The sequence below is a fragment of the Cannabis sativa genome, chromosome 2 (assembly GCF_029168945.1).
Source record: "Cannabis sativa cultivar Pink pepper isolate KNU-18-1 chromosome 2, ASM2916894v1, whole genome shotgun sequence".
Lineage (NCBI taxonomy): Eukaryota > Viridiplantae > Streptophyta > Magnoliopsida > Rosales > Cannabaceae > Cannabis > Cannabis sativa.
In genome coordinates this window covers 92,099,635-92,117,426 of record NC_083602.1, presented here as the reverse complement: position 1 = coordinate 92,117,426, position 17,792 = coordinate 92,099,635, and the positions used below count along the sequence as shown (strand labels likewise).

The 17,792-nt window shown below is 30.6% G+C and overlaps 2 protein-coding genes and 1 long non-coding RNA gene across 4 annotated transcripts; 1 reads left to right on the top strand and 2 right to left on the bottom strand.

The window, feature by feature from the left end:
* The first annotated feature begins 4,094 nt into the window (after nucleotides 1-4,094).
* On the top strand, nucleotides 4,095-4,947 carry LOC133035205 (uncharacterized). Its single transcript, XR_009686487.1, has 2 exons — nucleotides 4,095-4,279; nucleotides 4,710-4,947. It is a non-coding gene; the product is annotated as an uncharacterized LOC133035205 (long non-coding RNA).
* A 1,729-nt stretch (nucleotides 4,948-6,676) lies between these two features.
* On the bottom strand, nucleotides 6,677-12,244 carry LOC115719518 (protection of telomeres protein 1b). Its single transcript, XM_030648595.2, has 10 exons — nucleotides 12,012-12,244; nucleotides 11,013-11,149; nucleotides 10,307-10,496; nucleotides 9,584-9,648; nucleotides 9,374-9,459; nucleotides 8,497-8,778; nucleotides 8,324-8,400; nucleotides 8,153-8,211; nucleotides 7,628-7,777; nucleotides 6,677-7,267 (listed from the first exon to the last, which is right to left on the bottom strand). The coding sequence occupies exons 1-10, from the start codon at nucleotides 12,133-12,135 to the stop codon at nucleotides 7,046-7,048; spliced, it is 1,392 nt and encodes a 463-aa protein (XP_030504455.2). The 5' UTR covers nucleotides 12,136-12,244; the 3' UTR covers nucleotides 6,677-7,045.
* Nucleotides 12,245-14,753: 2,509 nt separating this feature from the next.
* On the bottom strand, nucleotides 14,754-16,808 carry LOC115720874 (elongation factor 1-gamma 2). 2 transcript variants are annotated; one of them, XM_061111080.1, is made up of 6 exons: nucleotides 16,655-16,808; nucleotides 16,357-16,506; nucleotides 16,219-16,279; nucleotides 16,063-16,121; nucleotides 15,111-15,509; nucleotides 14,754-14,979 (listed from the first exon to the last, which is right to left on the bottom strand). In XM_061111080.1, the coding sequence occupies exons 1-6, from the start codon at nucleotides 16,661-16,663 to the stop codon at nucleotides 14,977-14,979; spliced, it is 681 nt and encodes a 226-aa protein (XP_060967063.1). In that variant the 5' UTR covers nucleotides 16,664-16,808; the 3' UTR covers nucleotides 14,754-14,976. The 2 variants fall into 2 exon arrangements, with proteins under 2 accessions (XP_060967063.1, XP_030505930.2); XM_030650070.2 differs by having other exon boundaries at nucleotides 14,754-15,509; nucleotides 16,655-16,803.
* Nucleotides 16,809-17,792: the final 984 nt, after the last annotated feature.

Sequence of the window (17,792 nt, the reverse complement as noted above, 5' to 3'; positions counted from 1 at the left end):
AGGACCAACAAAGAGATTAAATAAATGTTACAACAACATAATATACAATATATATACACTATATATATTATATATAAGAAATATAGAAGAAGATAAGAACACATGCAATATAAAATATGTGTATATAATAAGAGAATAATATATATGTATAAACACTCACTCACAACCTTGAGTACGTAGATTAGTGGGGATCACCATTACTTGAACAAGGTATTACACATTTGTCCAAAAGCTTATTTCCCCCTATCTCTAAGCACTAAGGGAACTCTCTAGGAAATAGCTTTGGGAATTATCAAGCCTTTTAGGATTTTCTAGCAATGTGCTTTCTTGATAGAAAACTTCATCTCCAAAATGAGCACCTTAGACCTCTTTATATAGTGTTTAGGATATCACCATTTGAAATTCAAAATTCATAAGTCATAACCTCCATGGATGTTATGGACTCAATAAAGAGATGTAACTCATGCACACCATAACTCCTATAGAGATGTAACTCATGCACACCATAACTCCTATACCATTAAGAATTTCAAATAAAGATATGTAACACCTTTTACACTCTTAAAGTTGGTGATAATGGTGGAAGTTACTCATAGTAACAACTCCTCCAAATATTACAAAATGATGACACATAATATATAATGTCATATGTTACATATTAGTTTGTTACATGTATTTAATCTACACATTATATTATTGATAAATAATATAACAATCCCCCACTAGATTAAATATTATCTCTTTAGTAACAAACTTGTAATTTTTGTAACATTTATTTAATCAATCAAAAATATTATATCAAAATATAACATTCCCCCACTTTGATTGACTAAATACACACTTTTAAGAAGTCTTGCTTAGGTGCATTAGATAAAATGTCTTTCGACTTGAATTTTATCTTAGTGTAATTACCACAAAGTTTGATGAAATTTTGGTTGCCGTAGCATTGAACCACTATTCCTTTAATACAAACCGGTGATAACACACACACCCTCGCTAATGCTCACTTGAGACCGCGTGTCTCGCTCTTGCACCGTTAATGGCCATGTGCAAAATTCCAATTCATAGACTCTCTAGAGAATACTCCCAATTCTCATAAGAGGCGGCACCACCTCTAGTCCATATAGGTGGAGTTTTAGTGTCTCACCACTCGTTAGACACTTCTTAAGCTTAAGTGAGTTTTCTTAAGCTTAAGCTCCATTAAAAAACCTTTTGGTTTTAACCCTCAATTTTACAACATGTACTCATCCATAGATGTGACAATTGAGTACCACATTCACTCTATTGACTTGTTATTACCTATTGAACTTAAGACTAGATTTTTACTAGTGTTAAGATAGGTTACCATCAATGAGCAAAACGCTAAGGGAGTTTAGGTCCCATCCCTCGAAAATTCATGCTTTAATCTTGTACGGAGATTAAGCGATTTGTTATAACCTCTCACTATTGATTCCATGTGAATCATGCATGCCAAAAATATAGTGTTCACTTTGTGACCACTTTTCTCCTTAAGTACTTAAGCTTTGAAAATTCAATCATAAAAGATTAATTTTCACACAACTCAAATTCTTAATAATTTTGATACCAAACATATCAAAAATACACCAATTTAGACACCAAACATGTCTAAATTCTCATAATTTATTTTTAGACACCAAGTATGTCTAAACTTTCTCATATTGGAGTATACACCCCCACACTTTCACATTTCATTATCAAGACAATATCTTGATTTTGAAATATAGAAGACCACTTTGTCTCTATAATTTTTCTTAAATTTAATTTCCTTCTTGAAATTATTTTCACCAAAATTTGACACCAAATATGTCAATATTTTCACTTATGCACATAGCCAAACTTGATTTAAAATTTGAATTCAAAATCAAATAAATTAATCAACAATGTCTCAACACATTTTGATTAAATTTGTGGCTCACCCCCACATTTCTAGCATAAAATGTATATAAAAAATATCACTTTTGTGTATTTTCCTCTTGAAATGACTTTTTAAGGTCACCTTAAAAAATATCATTTGACATTTTTAGTTTTCTCAACAAAACTAAAATGTCAAATAACTCACATTACTACTCATCAAATAATGTGCTTATTTTTACCATAATTTTAAGCTTATCTCCTTATTGAGATTAGCCTAAAATTATACCAAAGTTAACAAAATTCTCATCAATTTTGTTTACAACTTTGATTATTTAAGATTCAAAATTGCTTCACTATTTTTTTGTTATCTTTTCACTATTTTTGAATCCACATTGATTCATTTACTTTTGAGTCCAAAATTGCTCTTCCAATTTATGGCTCATTTCACAAGTTTGGATTCACTTTTAATCCATTTGTTCTTGCTATGACAAGACAATTCTCATAAGTGTAACTCTCATATAGTTCACTTTTCTTATCTCATAATATGAGATAATTATCACTTTTTATTCAAAAAGAATGTAACTTCTCACAAGTTACATTTTTTTTTTTTTTAAAAAAAATCACTATTGAAAAAGAATTTCAAATTCTTTTTATTCACAATATATATGATAATAATCTCCACATCAATAGTAATAAACACTACCAATATTATCATCATATACATTATATAATTTGTATATTAATGTACAAAATTAATATATAACTCCCATGCATGAATTATAACTCTCAAATAATAATTCTATGCCTATTAATATAATATATATGTATGTAACATACACAATATTAATTATATAAATATATATATTATATATCTCATATACATATAACATATATACTTTAATATACATATATATACATATATATCATATACACATAATATATATATTAATTACACAACTATATATGTTACATACCTCACACATATATAACATATATATACACATTAATATACATGATATATATTATATACACATATATAACATATATTATGTATGCATGTCTCATATAAATACATAAAAATAATTATTTCTACATATTTAATCTCACTAATATATATTATATCACATGCTCTACATATATATAATATATATTACTCATATATATACATGTTATATATTATATATCTCACATATATACATACAATAACATGATATAAATTTCAAATATCATATATATAATATGATATAAACACATGATCACATATATATAACTCATATATATATCATATATATTACTATCATATAAAAAATATAGTAATTCACATAATATACACCACCATGCTCACCCATGAATGGTTTTCACATATAATCTCTTATCCTTGTGTTCTCACACTTGATTTATCACCTCTTCCATTGAAAAGGGATAAGCTTTTGATTGTTCGAGATATTATTACAATGGAAGAAAATCAAAATATTACAACTCTATTGTAATACAATACAAGGACCAACAAAGAGATTAAATAAATGTTACAACAACATAATATACAATATATATACACTATATATATTATATATAAGAAATATAGAAGAAGATAAGAACACATGCAATATAAAATATGTGTATATAATAAGAGAATAATATATATGTATAAACACTCACTCACAACCTTGAGTACGTAGATTAGTGGGGATCACCATTACTTGAACAAGGTATTACACATTTGTCCAAAAGCTTATTTCCCCCTATCTCTAAGCACTAAGGGAACTCTCTAGGAAATAGCTTTGGGAATTATCAAGCCTTTTAGGATTTTCTAGCAATGTGCTTTCTTGATAGAAAACTTCATCTCCAAAATGAGCACCTTAGACCTCTTTATATAGTGTTTAGGATATCACCATTTGAAATTCAAAATTCATAAGTCATAACCTCCATGGATGTTATGGACTCAATAAAGAGATGTAACTCATGCACACCATAACTCCTATAGAGATGTAACTCATGCACACCATAACTCCTATACCATTAAGAATTTCAAATAAAGATATGTAACACCTTTTACACTCTTAAAGTTGGTGATAATGGTGGAAGTTACTCATAGTAACAACTCCTCCAAATATTACAAAATGATGACACATAATATATAATGTCATATGTTACATATTAGTTTGTTACATGTATTTAATCTACACATTATATTATTGATAAATAATATAACATGTTATGCTAGTTATTCACATTATATCAGTTTTACTAATTTATTCAATCCTTTTTCCACGAGGAAAACAGAACTTTCATTAATCGGTAAAAAAGATCGTTTATTGTAAGTCGAATGAAGGTTGTGAAGAACTCTTGGAGACTCATTTGACATGACAGACGGAGTAAGATGGGTTCAAATTTTCCATGTAAGGTAATGTGAAATGTGTCTAACTCGGCTGAGGAAGGGGCAGCGGAGGGGAGTGGGTGTGGGAGTTGCAAAATTATTGCAGTGGCACCAATAATTATGTGTTACATATTGAGATTAAGGGTTATGCATCAAGGCATAATCAAGTTGGACTCGGTAACCAGAACCGAGATGAACTATTCTAAGACCTTATTGTAATTAGACGTGTGAGAGCAACACGTAGGTCTATGCCACGTAGATATAAATAGATGTGTGAGCGCAACACATAGGCCTACGACACGTAGACATAAATAGGCATGTGAGTGTGACATGCAGGTTTGTGACACACAGACATATATGAATGACATTACTGTTTAAATATCATGATGAGCATATTATATTTGTTAAGATTTATACTATCTTGTTGGGCTTTGCTCAAGGGTGCTCTACTGTGCAGGAAAAGGTAAGACTGTCATTGATCAGCCATGAGTGCAGGAGCTGGACGAAGAATGTACATGTTCGGGCCATAACAGACCAAGCGGGTTAAGGGTCTACCAGTGTTGAATTTTTGAAACTCTATTTTTCCGCTTAGGCCGGCTAACTGAGAGAGACTTGTAATAAAGTTTGTAAATATTTTTGGGATCCCAACTATTGTAAGTTTAAATTATTACAAGTTTTATTTTCATTTCGTTTATCGTAAAGTTTAAATTCTGCGCTAATCTCATTAGTAATCCCGTTTAGGGGATTAGGGTTTCATATGTATCTGGGGTAGCGTGCCTAATTATTTAGGGCATTACAAAAATCCTAGGGTTCACACAATTGTGTAAATTTTCCAATCTTATCATAATAATATTGATTCATGGGCTAACGCTTTTTAACGCCCTAACCACGTAAAAACTCTAATATTATTTCTTTAGCTTTCTCATATATTTTATTGGTTTCCAAAAGTGTCAGTAAATATTTTGTTATTTTCATTAAGAAAATTGTAAAAAGAATAATCAAACCAATGGAGGAAGTAGAAGAAGTGAGCATCAACAAAGAAGATCATGGTAAGGTCATCAAAGTAGGAAAAAATCTACCTTTGGCCATTAAAGAGAACATGGTATCCACAGTGAAGAAGAATCATGATGTGTTGGTATGGAACCTTTCTAACATGATTGGGATCAGTCCTCATGTAATTTGCCACACTCAGAACATTGATAAAAAAGAAGATCCAATTCATAAAAAAAACGGGTTTCGACAGAGTTAAATGTCATTAAATAGTACGAATTAAGGTTGGAAAAATTAGGCATTTAGATGAGATAAGATACTACTTTATTTTACACAATACATTTTCTTTAAATAAAATTAATAATATAATTATATAGAAATATACCTTCAGTAATTCATGTTGAAGTTATAAAAAAATTAAATTTGGTTTTTTAAAAGAAGATTAAAAAAAAAAAAAAACTAGTTCTTTTATATATATTCTATTATATATAAAAAATCTATAATTTTTTTTATTAGAAAACTAAATTTATTTCTTTCTTTACAATTCTAGTTGCACTAAAAATTACAAAACGGATCAAATATAGATAACACAAATTTTAGAATTAACCTATTTTGTGAAATTTGAGAATTATGATTAGGAATACCGACACTTGGTCAGAATCACTTGTGGCTCGAAATATCTTCACATACATTAAAAATCAAGTAAGACAATGAACTAAGCACATAGACTACAGCGCGCTGATGCAATTATATGATATTCGATTGTTATTATGAAATCGTGACCTAAGATTATCACCTTAAGTACGTATTCTTATATCTCAATATCTTAAAAGCATCTTTACATATTTATCCATACTTTCGAAAAAAACTTGAGAACAATAAATTTTTCTCACTTTAATGAAAAAACTTAACATAAATTAAAGAATTTGAACACCAAATTCTTTTAACCCTTAATGAAGATTTAGCTTAAAGTAAGAGAGAAATAATATTTGACGACTTAGCTTAAATTTTTCATGCCTTAATAAAATAATATTTGTAGCATTAAAGAGTAAAGTGACAATTCTTATGTTCAAGAAGTTTTTTCTTTCTTGTGTTGTTAATAGAATCTAAGTTCAACAAGTTATTCTCCCCTTAGATTTGTCTCACATAGTTGACTTTGAATTCTTATTTTTTCACAAGTTATTTGATGCAAAATAAATTTGTGGTGTCAGTTAGATATAACCATTAAATACGACTGTATTAATACTATATTGGTTTCAAAAATTTACTGTCACGTGTACATAAATATACATAATAATTATCCAATTAATATTTAACAATAATATTGAACTAGCGTCTCAAATTTTTTTTTAAAAAAAAAACTAAAAGAAATTTTACCAATAAAAAAATTAAATAAATAAAATGTTACCTTTTAGAATAAAATAAGTAACATGAAGTAATGGTAAGTACCATAATACCCCATACAAAATTACAAATGCTCAACATCTTACACAAAACAAACATATCTTCTATGAAGTCGCAAAAATTATTGATAGGATTCTACAGCAACAAGCAAGCATATATATATAATATATACATACCATTAATTTTTTCAAAACACCTGATACATATATGTATTGATTAGTGTCAAAATATAATTAGTACTACCCAGGAATAGAAATTCAAACCACACCAACTATGTCCTAATGGTTGATTTTGTAGATGACTATTTTACACCAATTGTCACTAAAAACTAATATTATACTAAACAATTTCTTTCAAACAAACATACAAGACAATGACTATCTAATCCTAATCCTAATCCTAATCAACCACTAATCTAGTGTCATATAATCGATAATGTCGACTTCCCCATATATCAGATTTATCCAAATAATAAGATTTCAGGCAGCATTGCAACCATGGTGGATTTCTAGCAATACCATCTTCCACTTGCTTTCCATTATCATTCGTCGCCACTCCGAGCAATGCATTTCGCTTCCTTGTCAGTACATCGATGGCAGGTTGATCGCCAAAAAGCTTAATCTGTCATAAGTTGAAAATAATACAATACAGTCAATTAAAGATAACGATGGTAATGCAGATGACATTTTGGCAAAATAGTAATTGGAAAAATCAAAATCATTTTGCTAAGTTTTATTTTTCCAACAAAACACTTTTTTTGCGAAAATAAAAAGCAGAAGAAAGTATAAATGCTACAACAGCAATGGTTCAATTAGGGGTGGCAAAATGGGTTTTTTGCGGGACCTAGAATATCCAGGTTACTATCTGGGTCTTTGCCCCGGCCTGGCCCGACAAAACCATAAATATGACTATCGAGATTTTAAATACAAGCACAACAAAACCATAACATATCGAATCAAATAAACATGAACAAGAACTTACACCGTCTTTCCCATACAAATAAGCATGAATTCGAGCAGTTGCATCTTCTAAGGTCAGGCGAACTCTGTAAATTCCATTAAAGGAAAAATCTTTAGCCTGCCATGGATACATTGCTACAACCCGTACAACACATAAGAACCTAGCTGTAACCTGTCGGTTATGAAATTAAACAAGCATAAATTAGCTAAGATTGATAATTTGATGCAACAAAAATGCATTTGACAAAGCCAATGGAGTTTCATTTCAACAAAAGAAAATGACTAAGATTGATACGTAAATTTGATAACCTTAACAAATTTTTAACAAATTTTTAGTTTAGTCGATGATAAAGCCTTCGATCAGTGTAACTATGTTCGACATATGAAACCATATTATCGTTAAATGTCCTAGAATTATGTTGATAACTCTAGAATGTCTTAGAATTAGATTTATTTGGATGGTTAATGAGAATAAATTCGGAACAGAAAGACGGTACGAGAAGAAGTATACATATGAGTAATCGAATAGAATAACAAAATATGATACCTCTGGATATGTAAGAATATCCATTAAAGTAACAACCGGTAAATCTTTGTAGTTCACCTCTGCATGACAATAAAACACATAAACATACCATCACTTCACTCGAGAATAATTTTCAAATGACGAACGGTATAAACAAATATACACACAAATTAACAAACTCGCAATTAAAACCTGTTATAGGAGAAGTTTGTGGAAAGCTCCAGTATGGATTTCGCCCGAATTTCAGACCTTCTCGCTCATTGTATAACCTGAAATAATTGTTATACAAAACTTAATTAATGGAATTGTGTGGAACAATCAAATGATACATGTCAAGAGTAACAGTCTTAGTGAAAGCGTGTAACCTTTGGCGCTCTAATACAAGACGGTCCTTGTCATGAGTATATCTAAACTTTGTTGAAGACGTAAATACACCACGCCAGAATCCTCCATTTACATCACAATATACATTGATAAACTTCATCCACTTCCCAATGTGTAGCAAGTGGAGGCCATGCTCCTTGGTACCTTGGTCAAACACCACCCTCAAGACAGTTCCGAGAGTAGGAAAAGTACTTAAGATACCTCTTGACAAATGCAATTGTTCAGGTTGTAGGGGAAGAGGATTGTTCTTTTCATCTTCTAGCCTGGGATTTTATTATTTAGTTAAATCATTAATGATTATTGACATAAGTGAAACAATAAGACTAAGCAATTCATCTAATCTAAGGTACACACCAAACCACTCAAGCTAGCCTCAAATGGCATTGGTAACCAATAAACAATAATTGGATATCATTTTCAAGGAAACATCCTTCAAAACATTCATTCAGATATACTCAAATCAAAATACTCAGGCACATTTCGAAAATTGAGTAAGTGTACTCTGTAGAAATTTCTTGAAGATGAGAAATGAGAATATATCATACTATCTTTTCTGTAAATTTTGCAATTTTCTTCTTTTTTATTTTTCGCTCATCTAATTTGCTTCTCCTTTTTTATAAACTCATTTTTACGATGTTCTCAGAGAGTGGAGAGAAAAGTGGGGATACATTATTAATTAATAATATATATTTTTTTCTTCTTTTTTTTTTCTTAATGAGTCTTTCTCTTATATATTACTATTATTTTTTTTATATATAATAAATGAAGAAAAACAACGGTTCAACACACACATGATAATACAGCCAACTATGACCCGAATTTAAAAGCAACAATAGAAGTTAAGTAACTCTCACTAACCTCGAAGAAATACTACTCGGATGGGCATCAGTTCCATCCCAGAGGAAGCCCATCAATTCGCCTTTAAACTCTTGGACATGAATTACCTTGAGAGACAATATGAAAGGTGAAAGTTGATCAAAAACATAGTTACATACAAATTTGACAATAATAAGTTAAAGCAAAAAGTTTTAAGTAAAATACAATTTTAAACAGAGTAAAGCAAATTACCTTGCAAGCCAAATCAACAAATCTACCTTCCTCGAGTTCTCTTATCAATGAAAACTTATTTGAATCTATCATGTATGCGGCGCATTTATGAATATCGCAGTTTTAAATATCTATTATATAATTAGAAAAATCACATAAAGCAGACAGGTGCAAAAATTTAAAATACATAGTTTTAGATACCTTTAGATACCTACACTATTTTTCTTTTCTTCTATTTTCATATCGTCCCATAATTTTTGTTATACTTTTGTTAGCAAAACTAAGCTTGAACATCTACTAATAAAAAAGGTAGCAAATACGAAGGTTCTTCGATGTCGTATTCGTATAAGAACTTTACTTTAAATGTAAACATATTCAGATACCTCTTGCACGCCCTCGGGAATCTAGTAGACTACATGACTTATGTACGAGCATGCATGGTTTGTTTAAGAGATTCAACCACACATTTGCCCCTTCTACATAACTAAAAGAAAAATGCCAAGTTAGCAAGTTTACCTCGAATCCATGTTTCTCCTTTAATGCAAATTTTAAAGAAAGCTCCTAAAGGAAGCCAACTCCCTCAAGTTCTTTTTCTACAAACTTCTATTATGTTACAAGTTTAGAATTCAGTTTCAACTATTAATGTGTCTCTATCATGAATTTTTCAAAATAAAGTTAAATAATTTAGATACTAAAATATAAAGATGGCTAATTTTATAGTTGTATACCACAAAATTGAGCTACCTTCATCAAAGTGAAGATCAATAAACCATTTTCTCAAGCGTGTTATGAGCTTCTTGTCTACGTCTCTCTGGATAAATATTGGGTAAGTTTGATAAGGAAGAAGCCCTTCATTGTCATTTCCATTGTATACAGCAAAGGTAGAGAACTTCTTATTAAAAACAGCATACACTGCTCCACCATGAGTTTTCATCTGTAAGAACATAGCTCATGTTCAAATACACCACACTTTAAACAAAACAATTTATTCATATCAATAAAGTTAAAGTTTTTATCCTATGGATGAATGTCTTCCCTCAACTTCTGTTTCTTTTGTTCCACTAAGTCAAATAGACATGCAGGTAAATGCATCATAATTACTCTTATGGAAATTTAATTATTTAAAACATAGGAATCCTTTTGAAATGGTGTTACACCAAACTATCTTGAAAAGTTTGGAACTTTGTAATTTCTCTTTGATATCAATATAATACCTATTTTCTAATTGTTTCAAGTATTGGATTAGGTCAATAGTGTATCAAATAGTACAACAAATGCATATTTTAAACCAGCCTGTTGAAAAACACATTCTAATATCTATAAAATATGCTCTTCACTCTTCTTTTTCACATTTTTTACCAGCAATTCAAGCACTTTAGTGGTTATAAGCTACACGCATTTATGATAATAAGCGAAAACAAAATAATTACTACTACAAACAAAGTCATACCATAACATTGGAAAGCTGAATTATATCTCCAAATGAGGCTACATGAGGAAGCATTTCGAAATGCTTAGCAAACATATTAACAGAAAGCCCGGGTTTCTGATACGATTCATCAACTATCTTTATTGTACAGAAATAATCTGCAAAGTCATCACACAGCACAAATCCAACAAACATACATACATTACAAAAGAAATTCACAAATCATTATCACACATTTAAACACTGTCAGACCCAACAAAAGCAAAACAAAAGAGCAACCCACATATTAAAATGAATAAATAGGAATCTTCCCCCTTGAATTTTGTCACTTAATAAAATCATACTCCTCAATATTAACTGCTCTCTCAACTATAAAAGTTAGTAAGTTATGAGTTTTCTCGCATCTGGGTTTCAACCCCCTTTTGACATCCGCCTTCTCAGCTCAAAATTCTAAGAGAAACCTCGTTATCTGCGGATATTAGGACCACAAAACTAGGGTTTGCAAATCGTTGTTTCTTTTTCCGTGAATCTGGGCCTCTCTAGAATCTCCAAAGGAATTAACGAAAAGGGTCTACCATTTCAGTCTCAAAACGATTAATTTCTGGTCCAAATTGGGCGAAAGAAAGGGAAATAAAATAAGAAGTTGGTGTTGTCAAGAAAGTGTTTGAATGTGGGTCAATGAGATTATGGTATGCTTTTTTCGTAAGAAGATGAAAAAATAAAATAAGAAATTGGTCAAACGAGGGATTGGAGGAAAGCAATGATGGGAAAATATGACCAGCACACCTTCTCAGAAATGGAGAAAGAAGAAGATGAATCAGATACAGAGAGAGAGAGAGAGAGAGAGAGAATTGAATAGAGAAGTGGGTGATACATATCTCATTTTTCAATCCAAATACTTATATGATTGCATTCACGAATACAGCGAAGATATGAAAAATCGAAACTTTTCAGAGTTAAAGGACCTCATTTTACTGTTACAAAAAACAAAGCATCTAAATGCAGAGAGAGAGAGAGTACCAGTTCCTTTAGTTGTCTTAGGGAAACCGCACTGGATGATAACGCCAATCAAGCTAACTTTTTTATCTATACAAGTGATGGCGTCCTTTATGTCAAGAAGCCTGTACTCATCTTTCTCCCCCATTTGCTTTCTTTCTTGTAGGGTTTTGCAGAAACAAAAAAGGGTATTTTTCTGTATTTGGAGGAAACAAACAGAAGCAGATTTATAAAAAATGAAACTTTTTGTATTTATTTACTAGTGCTTTTACTTTTAGATATTTATCATAATCATTATTAAATTAAAATCTATAGGATTGAAAATATTGATTGGGTTTATTGGTTTCACTAATAATCACTATGTTGTAGTACTCCATAATATTCACTTGTCCAAAGTTAATTGAGGAGGAGATCTGGGCACTTCCTCCTGCCTTTATCTTGTTTTCATTTATTTGATTATCATCACAATGGAGTAATTGGTTTAGTACTAATGATATGAATATGATGCTTAATCTAATTGGTTTGGAAATTGGCAGATATATATGTGGCTGAATTACTCAAGGTTTATTGATTTGAGATCATTAATGTTTCTTGTGTTGTATTATATCTTGTGTAAACAAAAATCTCTTTGCATTATATAGTTATACTAAACACTAAACACTAAACACTAAACACATGTTCCTGCATTTTTCGGTAAACTTACTGTTTTTAAAAGCCTAACTTCATACTATTAAGTATTTATTTTATTATTAAATAATACAAATTATTTGTTAATTTAATTCATTAGGTATTCACTATAAGAGAGAGGTGGTAAAATGTATTTTTATATTCCCTGTCATGCATGCATGTCGAAAAAAGAATTTATTAAACTTGTAAAAAGTTATCTTGTGTTTGTGTTGATGTATTTTTGACCTGTTTTGTGATTTTTAGGGGAACTAGAGTTGTAAAGAAAGGAATTAATTTAGTTTTCTAACTTATAAAATTTATGTATATATATTTACATGTATATAGTTTATGTATTTACAAAAGAACTAGGTATTTTTAAATGTTTTCAATTTTCTTTTAGAAAAACTAAATTTTGATTTTTTTAATTCAACATGAATTACTAAATATACATTTCTATATAATTATATTATGAATTTTATTTAAAGAAAATGTATTAAGTTTGTGTAAAGGAAACTAGTATGTTATTTGATAAGTTTACACTTAATTTTTCCAACCTTAATTCGTAAAATTAATGCCGTTTAGCTGTGTCGAAAGCCATTTTGCAACTCCCACAGCCCCTCTGTTGACCCTCCCCCGAGTTGCACACATTACCTTACGTAGAAACTGCTGCCCCTCCCCCGAGTTGCACACATTACCTTACATAGATTTTGTTATAATATATTTGTTATGCTAATTATTCACATTATATGTATTAAGGTGCTTATCTTACCAAACTCAGTTTTACTAATTTATTCAATCATTTTTACCCTGAGGAAAATAGAAATTTCATAAATTAGTAAAAAGGATCGATTATTGTAGGTCGAAAATGAAGGTTGTGAAGAACTCTCGAAAACTCATTTAACACGACAGACGGAGTAAGATGGGTTCAAAATTTTCCATGTAAGGTAATGTGTCCAACTCGGGGAGGGGCAACGAAAGGGGTGTGGGTGTGGGAGTTACAAAACGGGTTTCGACACAGTTAAATGTCATGAATTTTACGAATTAAGGTTAGGAAGATTAAAGGTAAACATATCAAATACCATACTAATATATTTACACAATACATTTTTTTTAAATAATTGTATAGAAATATATATTTAATAATTCATGTTGAAGTTATAAAAAAACTAAATTTAGTTTTTTAAAAGAAGATTGAAAATATTTAAACAAAAAACTAGTTCTTTTATATATAAAAAAAAATTATAATTTTTTAGTAAAAAATTAAATTTATTTCTTTCTTTACAACTTTAATTGCACCAAAAATCACAAAACGGATCAAAAATAGATCAAACACAAAAATTTTAGAATTAACCTATTGTGTGAAATTTGGGAATTGAGACTAAAAATACCGACACTTGATCAGGATTACTTGTGGCTCAGAATTTCTCCACATACATTAAAAATCAAGTAAAATAGTGAACTAAGCACATAGACTACAGCGCGGTGACGCATGCAATTATATGATATTCGATTGTTATTGTAAAATCGTGACCTAGGATTATCACCTTAAGTAGGTTTTCTTATAAATATGCAATAATTTGTTAAATAAATATTTGAGTAGTGTTATGTAAGAAAAGCATAATCACGTTAGACTTGGTAATTATAATCGAGATAAATTCTAGTAAGACCTTAAATATAAAAGAGATGTGTGAGCATAATACGTAAGTATGTCACATAAACATTAATTATAGTGACATTATTATATATGGAATAATATGATTTAGTGCAGTGACACAATATGTACGCAGTGGCGTACTATATGAAGTGTAATTATTATAATAATTATCATATTGTATTATTTTTTGTCTTGTTGGGTCTTGGCTTACTGATATTTTATTACACAAGCAAAGATAAAGCAATGTCCGGTCAACCAAGTTTGACAAAAAAAAATCGACATGACAAAATGTAAAAACACAAGTTTACCACCTCTCTCATATAGTTAATACGTAATGAATCAAATTAACAAATGAGTTAAAAGCAGTAAGTTTTCTTTTTTATAAAATCACACCAAACATAATATTTATTTAATTACTAAAACTCTATTATAGAAATAAGATTTAGTAACTATTAAGTGTAACTATTATAGAAATATAGGCTTTTAACAGCAATAAGATAAAAGTGGTAGCTATAACCTATCAATTAAGAACTTGAAAAAGAATAAAAAAAACAACTAAAGGTGCCTGAAACCAATTAAAGTATATGCACCACACTACAACTAGTCCCACTGGCACTCCTTCATGTTGTCCTCATTTTTCTTCTAAATACATTCCAAAATTATTGCAATTTACTGCCCACATATATAAATATGTCAAAATCAACAATGAAATAAGCAAAGTAAAAGATTATTATAACTCTTGGTCTTTAACTTAAACATAGGATTTGCAAAACAAAGTCTACCCCAATTAAATAAACTTAAACCTCTTTGTTTGTTGGAGCAAGGGACTGAACAGGTGGAAGAGAATGAGTCTGATTGACCTCACCAAATATCTTCCTAAAGTTTGGGAGATTAACCATGGTCCAGAAGTACCTCTCAACATGAGGAAACTCTGAAGTGAAGGCCTTAGTCATGAGCTTGGTGAACCCATAAACCAAATTGCATGTTGTAATGATATCAGCAAGGGTTACAGAATGGCCAACCATGTATGTGTTAGAAGCAAGGTGTGTGTTCAATGCACCCAATCCTCTCTTCAAACCTGAGATTGCAGCTTCCTCAACAGGACCATAGTATGGGGCTCTCCCAACTGTTGGTCTAAACCATGTCAAAAGGTTAGCATCAATCTCCAAAGTTGTAAAATCAATCCACTGCTCAATCTGGGCCTGTCACATGAAAACAACAATCTTTTTATACACAGATGAATCAAAAGTAAACGTGTTCAATTGGACCACATCCAATATTTTTAAATTTGTCCAGATTCGTTCAAATTAATTTCAGTCATCCAATCGATCCAACATTTATTGGGTATATTGGTTTTATCCAACATTTTAGACCTATTACTTTTTCGATCGAATCGGATCTATTTAATATTTTAGAAAAAGAGTAAATTTTTAATATTAATTTTCATATATATATATTTTACCTGTAACAATATAAAAAATTACTCATCTAATGTATTAGAATATATTGGATAGGATCAATCCCTAGTCATAAGCAAGACGGAAGAGCAAATGGAAATAGAGAGTTTTACATACATGGTTGATTGGATGAAAATTTAATTACTCGTCTAAACTAAATGAAAATACTAATTGGTTAGATAGAATATTGGATGTATTGAAACATATTGAATCGGTCGGATATTATTAGATTGGATCAATTTATAGAGACGCTGATCAAAAGCAAGAAGGAAGAGCAAATAGAAATAGAGAGTTTTACATATTCAATCAAAGAAGAGCCATAAAGAGCATTGTCTGCCTTGGAGTTGGAGCGTGCAACTGCATCAAAAATAAGTGCACACACATATTATAACAACTATCCCAACACCAAAAGGAATGGAAAAAAGATTGGATGGATGGATGGATGGAAACATGCCATAACGCGCAATGGCGTTGCTCTCGAAGACAGGGCCATCTGGGGTTTCGAGAACAGGAGACTGAAAAAACAAGGGCAAATCTTAATCTGAGTGAAAATCAAAAACATATGAGAATTGGATTATATATGTTACTATACCTTGCCAATAGGGTTCATGTTGATAAATTGTGGAGTTTTGTCAGAGACACCCATCTCAAAGTTGGGAGCAAACTCAATATTGAGACCATTATACTCAGCAACAATGAGTGCTTTGTAAGCATTCTTCTTAAAGGTCAGTGAGTGCATGACCTGGAGTGGTGGATTGTTCATTCATGTTCAATTCAGCCAACCAAAAACAACAAAAAAACAAACAAGTATCTAAGAGCTTAATCAACTTAAAAGTGTGTCTTGACTTGAGCAAATAAGTAAGATATATAAAAAATAATCAAAGACATACCAAAGCCATGATAGGTAGACTAGTAATAATGAAGAGAAAATTGGTTGATATGAAAGAGAAATATGTATAGCATAGTATGGAATAGAGATTAAAAAGGTAAGAGGAAGATGATATTGATACATTTCCCAAAACAACTTAAATAACACATTTCCCAAAACATCTTAAATGACACATTTCCCATCCCACCAACAAAGATGTCAATAATTAATAACGTTGGTAAACTTAATCTATCTCTTTATATGTTGTACATATCTACCTAGTAATATTATTAGGCATGTCTAGCATCATTTATAAGCATCAATGATATCTAGTGATATTTTCTAAATATAAAAAAACAGAGAGAAAAGCTTGAATGCTTGAATTGTTATTATTTCTGTAATGAAACAAGGTACAAGGGGTTACATTATATAAATAATTGGAAGAAGTGAGTTAGTTAGGAATGTAACTAACTTAGTTGACTCAAAAATCAACCAACTAGTCGAGCCTAGCTTTACACAACAATTAACTAACATATATATATATATATATATATAACTAATTGTAATATTGTAATAGCCTCTCTCAAAATAGAGAGTATATGTTAGATACACCTATTTTGGAAACAATGTTGTTAAAGGATGAGGGTAGTAAAGCCTTTTGTAAATATGTTAGCTAGATTTTGTTGAGATTAAACATGAAGAAGTTTGAGGGTGCCTTGTTGAACTTTTTCTCGGATGAAGTGGCAGTCTATCTCAACGTGATTGGTGTGTTCATGGTAGATAGAGTTCTCACTGATGTGTATTCCTGCAGTGTATCGCAAAATAGATACGCAGGATTGTTCTGAGAGATGCCAAAGTCTTTGAGAAGAGTAAGGACACAAGTGACTTCAGATGTTGCGTTAGCCATGGCTCGATATTGGCTTCAGTTGAAGAGAGTGAAACAACTTGTTGCATTTTTTATTTTTAGGAAACAAGGGATTGTCCAAGGAGTACATAATAGTCAGAGATGGAATGTCTTGTATCTTAACAACTCCCCCAATCTGCATCAACAAAGAAAGACGGTTGCACATTCGAAGGAGATAAGCTTGTTTCTACATAAGCTGACAGACTTGGTGTGGAGTTTGATGGGAAGAATAAGCCTTGTCCAAGAGTGCGTTTAA